The 9,491-nt window shown below is 32.3% G+C and overlaps 1 protein-coding gene across 1 annotated transcript in view; it reads right to left on the reverse strand.

Moving 5' to 3' along the window:
- CCSER1 (coiled-coil serine rich protein 1) overlaps positions 1-9,491 on the reverse strand; it is a 639,473-nt gene that overhangs the window by 243,687 nt on the left and 386,295 nt on the right. The window contains exon 6 of the mRNA XM_029943144.1: positions 4,370-4,577. Coding sequence (XP_029799004.1) covers positions 4,370-4,577 — 208 coding nt within the window. The remainder of the gene's footprint in view (positions 1-4,369; positions 4,578-9,491) is intronic.

Consider the following 9,491-nt stretch of genomic DNA (forward strand, 5'->3'; position numbering starts at 1 on the left):
CCACATGCATTTGAAAAGAATATATACTTCTATTTTTAATTGCAGTAATCAATAAATGCCAGGTTAAGGAAGTTGATAATGTTCAAATATTCTGAAAATTTTCTGATTTCATTTAGCTGTTTTATCAATTATGGAGAATGAAGTTAAAATCAACTATGATATGAATGTCTATTTCTTCATTTAGTTCTGTAAGATTTTATACCACAAATTTACAAGCTAAATAAATAAGCCATATACATGTATGACTATGTTTTCTGATGAACTGATTCTTTCATCAGTATGAAACATAGGCCTTTGATTCTGGTAACATGTCTTATATCTGACAGTACAGCCATTCATTTTCTTGTGTTTTTAGTTTTAATAGTATATTTTTTCTGATTTTTACATTAAACAAAATTTTTTCTAGAAAGCAAAAACAAGCAAACATAAAGTAGAGAGCAGAAACTTGTGATTTTTTTATTTTCAAAAGATAAATGCAAAATGAAGTCTAATTATTACACTACTATCTACATTTGCTTGCTTTTGCTAAATTTCCTTACTTTATGACTCCACAATTGCTTTTCTCATCTATAATTATCCATTGCTAGAGTTACAATTCTACAGGCCTTTCATTTGCTCTTGACATGTGCTGATATATAAAAAAATGTCAGTTGTAAAATCATTAGAATCATATTACTGATATAACTTAAAAAAACAAAAACAAAAAAACTCTTAAATGTCCACTGAATAGTGATAAATGGTAGAGTTCAAAATATTCCCAATTTAATCATACATTTGTGAATTATATTTAAATTTTAAAAATAAGAAAAAATACCTTAGAAAAATTTCCATTATTATTATTTTTTGGAGAATTTAAAATTAAATAGTTTGAATTAGGTTGTTGAGAAAAGAAAAAGGAAAATACACAAGAGCTTTTTAGTCAATTACCACCCTAAATTTGTATGGTTTTGTAAAGTGTATTGGTTCTCAAATAAGTGATTCTCTGGTTTTTCACTAATCTAATAACATGGTTAGAATAGAGTCATCTCGAGATACTAACTTTTTAAAATTTGTTTAACATTTATCTAACTTTTTTTAATGTTTCTTGATTCAGAGAATTCCCTAGGAACATTCCCAGTATTCATTTATGAAATATAAACTAAAAAGGCATGAGCAGTAGTGGTAGATTACAAAAGACCTTAGATAAATATTCTTATTAGCTGTCATCTTTCTTGAAATTGTACTACTCTTCTTACCTGAAATCTCTTCCCTGAAGCCCTCTTGGTTAATTACCATATAGTATAAACAAATCTCATAAGAGAGTGCAAAAAGAAAACAGAGCAAACTAAAAGGAAACAGAAAAGAAGCTATCTGTAGATATTAAATATTTTCTTTTACAGCTAATAGAATTATGTGAAAAACAATAACAAAAGAGGAAGAAAAGAATGACATAGTTTTCCCCATTGCTACAGTCACTTTTTTCACTAATGTTAAAGTGACAATAAATTTGTAAGGGCCCAAAGTCAGTTTTTTTTTTTTAATAAAAAAGTTAATGTTTGGGCTGTTGGGAATATGAACATGCACTTTAATAATAGTAACTGATATTCAAAGAGAGGGGGACCAAATTAAAAGTGTGAGGTTCCATTGAAAATATCCATATTTAACCCACCTCAAAATTAAAATTTAAGACATACACAGGGCACCATTAGGAAAAATCTCAAATGGGGCATTTTTTAATGTGATATATGAAACTCCTTAGTTCCTTTTTATCTTAAAAATAAAATAGTTGAGATTTTCTACAGCTAAAAAATAATCTGTGTAAAAAGTGGGACTACATTTCATAAAAATGTAACTATCAAATAAGAATAATTTCTCTATATTAAAAATGTATTGTTAATCTAAGATAAGTAATTGGTATTAAACTCAAATTAAGTAATGAAATGTAAATTGTCATTTAAAAATTCCTGACTTAGGAACAGGTTTTTTTAAGGCTTATTTATTTAAGTAACCTCTACACCCAACATGAGGCTTGAACTCATAACCCTGAGATCAAGAACCACCTGCTCTGTCAACTGAGCCAGTCGGGTGCCCCTAAAATATTTAAATAAACAATTTTCTTTTAAGTAATTTATTAAAAAGACAATGAGAAAAGCTGTCAGTTCTAATAATTTAATAATAATGCTTTTCTTGTTGACAATAAAGAATGACTGCTCTCTGGTGTGATACATGTACTCACTGCTCATTACACATGAGCTTTAAAAATAAATTATCTCGATTCCTCAAATATTCTTTAATTAATAAAAACAGTATAAAAACAATCTCAACATATTCAGAACATTGACTCTACAGTGAATATCTCTAAATATTTTTGAATTATAAAATTAAGTACCTAAGAACGTCACTTGATATTTCCTGTCAGTTCTTCCTACTTCCTTTTTACTTGTTGATTTTTTTTAAATTAAAACTCAGACCAAGGGATAGGTAGAAAGATGAATAGTTTAACATTACAGACTTTGAGATTAATATCTTTTAATATAACAGCTGTTATTAAGCTTGCCTTGTTCAAAGAGATTCAGGCTGCATGTTAAGCCAAAGGTCAGGGAGATTTAACAAGTGCAGCAAAACACTTACGTTGTCAGGACAGGAACCTCATAGTCATACATATAGTAGTATGCTCTTGAATACTTAATAGGCTTACCAAAAACTGGAAGCCCTAATTTGTAGTGTGTGTCAACTTCTGTGGCATTGTACTCCCATGTGGCTGGTTTCAAGCTACCAAAATGACATAAATGAATCTAAAATTGGAAAATATTCACAGTAGCTATTATAAAGTATTTTCACATATAGAGCCAATAGATGTAAATTAATTCACAAGTGTAGTTAATAAAATACAGTAAAATAAATAATAAATGATAGGTTTCGAGTATGGATTACGCTTCTAAAACTATAATGTGTTTCATTAAAAATGTATAAAATTTAATTTTTATGACGGTCTTTAACTTCCAGTTCATAAAATTCCTGAAATTCTAAGTGATTGAATATAGAAACACTACCCCTGCATCCCACTGCATAGATTCTAATAATATAAACTGGTTTGGAATGCAGATATTTCTCCCAGTTTTTACTTTAATATCTGATAAGAACATATCACTGAATACCCCCAATAGTCTATGGCCTCATTTCTCTTAAATTCCCTCTCTCTTTCTGATTCCATTTTGGCCTCTAGTGGTATCTGCTAGCATTATTATTATTACTTAAGTGCTAGAAAGGCAAATTATTAGTGCTCATCCTTGTAAGGAAGCCATAATACTACTCATTCTAAATAGTTATATTTTACTGTTCTCACATTATTTATTATCATCTCCTATCAATTAAGACAAAATCAATTGAACAATAATGGGATATAGTAAAAAGTTGGGTGACTTTGGAATCAGAAATATCAAGCTGTTGCCTTGAATTCATACCTAGTAGAGGAAAGTCATTTAAAAATTCTGACCTCTCACTTTACATCTCTGAAATAAAGTTAATTTGTGTACTCTTTATAGAAATCCCCAAAGAAAATAGTTGTAATTATAAAAATAAATCCATGGGGAGCCTGGGTGGCTCAGTTAAGCTTCTGACTTCAGCTCACGTCATGATCTCACGGTTAGTGAGTTCCAACCCTGGATCAGGCTCTGTGCTGATAGTGCAGAGCTTGCTTCAGATCCTCTGTCTCCCTTTCTCTCTGCCCCTCCCCTGCTTGCATGCACGCACACTCTCTCTGTCTCAAACATAAGTAAACATTAAAAAATAATAACTAAATCCGTAACATACCGAAATCCTAAAAAATGGCTGATTACTGGGCAAAAAGATGAAATAATCCATCATAAATTTTCCTAACAAATTCATCATCTAACTGAACACAAATGTAGGAAAGCAACACTATTCAATGGGTAAAAACAGTCAAACATTCGGATTAAATTTTACTAGACTGATTTTAACTGGAACAAAAATGACTAAACTAGTTTACGGTATCATATAAATAAAGCCTCAGTATCATTAAGATGAAGTCCATTTAAGAGGTCTCTCAATAGCTTTATAACAACGTAGAAATGTAACTTAATAGCTGATGCCCATTTCTCTTTAACTGACTTTGCCCAGGTTTGGTGTCGCTTTATTCTCTTTTCCACTTCCTTCATAGAATCTTAGAATTTTAGAGCTTAAGAGTACCTTATAAACCAGAGCTCCACATCCTTCATTTGACAAATGAGTGAGCTAAACTTCAGGAGGACACCTGACCCCTGTCCAGTGTCATGCACTTCATTATTGAAAGGCAGGGACTAACCAGTCTACAGACTCCACTGTCTAGCAGCACTGAAAGATATTAATCTTAGAGTAAACCATTAATTACCTCTTGAAGAACTCTCTTCATCTTTAATAATAATGTCTTGACAGCTGTGCAGTCCTGTAACATCAATCTGAAGGGCAGAGAATCTAGGCCTCCGTTTTCTTCCATACCTTGCAGGGGCCAATCTGCAGATGGACTGGGGGGCATTCGGCTCATATGGGAACACCTGACTTCCTGATCAATGTCTTTTGTTAATTTCAGTGAAAGATTCCTAATAAAAAAAAAAGAAAAATATCACAATGTAGCAGATTCAAAGCAATATTTTCCAATTTCTTGATCAATGTCAGTAGTGAGTTAGAAAAAAATTCCTTGTGAAAGGTTTAATTTCCTCTTAGTATTAGTCTTTGAAAATTTCAACACCCTTTTGTCAAAATGCCCATTTTAGTGTTTCCTATCCTATTTTATCTAAGACTGATAAGACTAAAATGGAAAATAAAATTTAGATTTCACAATAGGTGTAGTAGTTTATTTATGATATAATTTTCAAAAATTTATCAAATTTTCGTTGTGAACTACCCTGGTGTCTGGCACATATTAGGCTGACTCAGTAAATAAGTGTATAATTGAAGTTAGAAAAATGAATACAATAATGAATGTATGAATAAAGCATAATTTTTGGCAAAATTATGCAATATATCTCTCATTTGCATACACAATTTTTTCTGCAACTATTATGCATTGCAAGACTGCCATCCATAGTTCAAACTTCCCTGACACTCTTACAATAATTAAGTGCATGTTTTTATAATTCCTTTTAGTTAGACTGCTACGTCTTCAAACTTCTTTGTCCAATCACAGATCTAAACATCACTGAAGACTGCAAAACCTTTTAGAAACCATATAGGGGTGAAGTTCCGTGACTAATTTTAGTTTACTGACATTCAGTAGATTGTAGTTAAATATTTACAAATCTAAGAATCTCTACAATTTTCAGATAGTTAAGAATGGGCTATATACAGAAATGGATTTAGAAGATACATTAGCCATTTATTTTATATTCCAAAAGACTGAATGTATTCTTATTTCCAAAAAGAGAGAATGATGGCATTTTTTCACAATTATATAAAACATCCATATTGTGTCCAGTGAGCAATAATGGCTGAAGTTGGATAGTAGGATATAGGCTTATAGGCTAAGTCATTGACCTCAGAACGTTCACCACATTTATTAGCAAGTAGTACTGGAAAAATATCAGTTACCTTGAACAACATGGATTTGAACCATGTGGGTCCAGTTTTTTCAATAATTATAGTACAATATATAAATGCTTTTCTCTTATGAGTTTCTTTATAACATTTTCTCTAATTTACTTTATTGTAAGAAAACAGTATATAATATGCATAATATACAAAATATGGGTTATCTGTTTATTACTGGTAAGGCTTCTGTTCAGTAATAGGTTATTAGCAGATTATATGGAGAGTGGGGTCAAAAGTTATACACAGATTCTTAACTGTGCAGGGAGTCAGCACCTCTAATCTCTGGGTTGTTCAAGAGTCAACTGCAATATTCTTTCACATATGAAAAACAGATATTTTCACCTCAAAACATTTGACTTCTAAATTAAAAAGTTGGCTTCAAGACCACTGTAATGAAAATCATTCTTAATAGGTTGAGATAGTTAGTGAAATGAGCTATTAAAGAGCACTACTACTCAGGTGCATAGGACAACACAGCCATTCTGTTTTATGTTTATGAGCATTATATATTTCTGATTGATTGGTCCCTGAGGTTTACAATTATTAAGTATTTTATAATTCAATCTTTTTAACAATAGATTTTTATTGGGCCAAAAATGCCCAAGTGATTCTGGGTAAATTCACCTAAAAAAATGCATCCCTGTATTTGACAATAAGAGGAAAAATCTCTAATATGAAGCCATAGTGTCTTTTCACATAGACCACTCACAATAAGGTCAGGAGGATAAAGCTAGTTCAGATACTCTCCTGTCATTGCATTAGCAGGGCTCACTAGATAATAAAATATGTGCACTTTGGGACATATAGTTCTCTGTCTGCCAACTCTCTGAATATTAAAGTTTCAGAAAAGTGAAAAAAATGCATTGTAGCAAAAAAGATAGATAGTCCCTTCACTTGGCCAAAAAAGTAGGCAGTGGGGGGGGGGGATACTGATGCCTGATACAATGGTTCATTAATCACCATAACTACTACAAACAAACAAGAAAGACATTGTAATCTCCACTGAACGCATTTAAATACAGTTCACCCTCTCTGTGTCAACTTCATGAATCTTTAGTAGAATTGCTCAGTAATATTTACACTTATCTGGTTGCTCATGAATACTGTCCAAGTAAGTTTTCATAATTAAAATTTAACACTGAGTTTTTCTACAGCAAAGAAAACCATCAACAAAATGAAAAGGCAAGCTACTGAATGGGAGAATACATTACAAATGATATACCAAATAAGGAATTAACATCCAAATATATAAAGAACTTATACAATGCAACACCAAAAATCCCCAAATAATCCAATTAAAAATAGGCAAAGGACGTAGACATTTTTTTTTCAAAAAAACATACATGCAGGTGACAAACAGATGCTCAGTGTCATTCATTATCAGGGAAATGTAAATCAAAACCTAGGGAGACATCACATTACACTTGTCAGAATGGCTAGAATCAGAGAGACCAGAAGGGCACCTGGATGGGTCAGTCAGTTGAGCATCTGACTCTTGATTTTGACTGGGGTCATGATATCAGAGGTCATGAGTTCGAGCACCATGTCAGGTGTGGACAGCATGGAGACTGCCTGGGATTCTCTCTTTTTCCCTCTCTCTCTGCCCCTCAATAATAATAAATTAAATTAACTTAAAAAATAGATAGAGAAAGACAGTATTTCGATTAGCACAGGAATCAAAATTAAGCTGTTCAGATAAAGGGTACATGGAATCATTACTATTTATTACAACCGCATTAAGTCAATAACTGTCTCAAAATAAAAAGCCTAATTAAAAATTTTACCAACATTTAGATAAAGTTGAATTGAAACTTATGGACCTTTCTCAGTCTGTAAGTACCACAAAAATGAAGGTTTTGAGTAAAACTAATTGCAAAGCTCATAAACATTGTATTAGATGTATTCTTAAAGTTTCAACTAGAAAAACTTCAGTTGTAACTGGCACTATAAACATTTAACTTAAATACAACAGTGAAGTGGCTCTGTACTTCTGTCATGGGAATCTTGGTGTGATAGAAATTTTCTACCAAGCTACCTGAAAAGTCCTGCTGTAATTCTATTTTAAATATGACAAATTTAATAAGAAAATGGATATCTTAAAATTAACTTTGAAATGATTAAAGGAGTCTTCCTTATCAGGGAAAAAATAAAATAATTTTCATGCCTTTTTTCCCCTCATTTAGTTAAAAGTATCAGCACTATCATTTTGATAGTGAGAAATTTTCTTCCCACCCACATCATTTGGAAACTTCCCATTATAATGGCCAAAATGACTAACAAAATACAAGACCATGTCTGTTGCAAAGGATGGATGACCTTAATTGTCAAAGGAGCTATTCCATATTTAGTGCACTGACACCTTTCATTATAGGACAGATCTACTGCCATAAGGGATCTCAATGATGTACACTTTATAATATGGTTATAATTCTGAAGTATATTTCCAAGGAATGAAAAAGTAAAAGTGATTTTTATTTGCCCACCATAATAAATAAGCATAGACAGACACCTTCCTTTCAAAGCTTCATTAAGTAGATCTGTAGAAAAGAATAGTTTCTGAAAACCTTACTTTAGAAAACTTATTTTTATTTAATTTGTATATAAAAAGTATTGAGTTATCTATGCTAAATTAAATTTTAGCTTGAATAATTCTAATACAGACATAGAGGTACAAATCTATGTTAATGGATTGGCATTCCAGAACTAAAAACTGTGTAAGAAACTACGGACAGGAAGGCTATTGTTGATAAATAAGCTATTCTTCTCATATTTCCTTTCAAAATATATTGTTCATTTAAAGTGTCATTTTGGGAAAGAAAAACTTGTATATCACATTGTTTTATAGTTATATATTTAGCTGTATTACTGAAAGAATAGGACCAGCATCCATCCCTCCACATTAGTATAGTGGTTATAACAACTTGTTAACACTTTCCATTTAGATATAAATTTACATTTGAGAAGAATTTCACTCCTACCTGAAGTGATGGGTAGAAAAAAGCAAGATGTGGAGAAAGGTAAGCTAAAATACTACTATTTTTCCATAGTCTAGCAACTGTCTGCCTTACCATATCTTATTTTTAACAATTGTCTCCTTGTTTTTTTTTTTAAATTTTTAAAATGTTTATTTATTTTTGAGAGACAGAGGGAGAGACAGAATGTGAGCTGTGGAGGGGCAAAGAGAGAGAGGGAGACACAGAATCCAAAGCAGGCTCCAGGCTCTGAGCTGTCAGAGCCCTATGCAGGACTCAAAATTAGGAAAGGTGAGATCATGACCTGAGCCAGAAGTCAGATGCTTAACTGCCTGAGCTACCCAGGCACCCTTCCTTGTTTATTAAGCTCCAAGTACACAGGACTTCATAAGGGCCCTCAAATGTGCCAAACTTCATCTGGCGTGAGGAACTTTTTGTGTGTGTTTCTATCTGCATGAAAAAGTGTTCCTTACCCTTGTGCCTTCAGATCTCACCTTAAAATACCACAGTTCCTAAGGAATCCACCCCTTTTGCATCTATGGAAAAACACACAGGTTCCTTTTTTATATGCAAAGCCTTCCTGTGCAGCACTTACAGTTAAAACAGTAATTGGAGAAACCTTTGGGAACAGACTAGATTGAGCTGACCTGCTCTCCTCCTCCTGCTCCAAATATGAAGAAATTCTGGATGAATTATAAGCACATTTATTTTTAAACATATTACAGTGCAGGAGGGAAAGACAGAAAACTTTCCAGATGCCAAAAGGGCAAAATTAAAACAGCAATAATTATATGAGTTGCCACTATAGTGGTTTCAGGGTGTTGAACTTGGATGCAGTCTGCTAAAACAGAAGCTGCGGTTTTTGTGTCCATGCAGATTTAGGAGAGTATCTGCCAGACACAAAGAAGTCTACAGTACTGGGATGTATGAGAATTCCAACTTAAAAAAAAAAAA

This window comes from Suricata suricatta, chromosome 1 (assembly GCF_006229205.1).
Source record: "Suricata suricatta isolate VVHF042 chromosome 1, meerkat_22Aug2017_6uvM2_HiC, whole genome shotgun sequence".
Taxonomy (NCBI): domain Eukaryota; kingdom Metazoa; phylum Chordata; class Mammalia; order Carnivora; family Herpestidae; genus Suricata; species Suricata suricatta.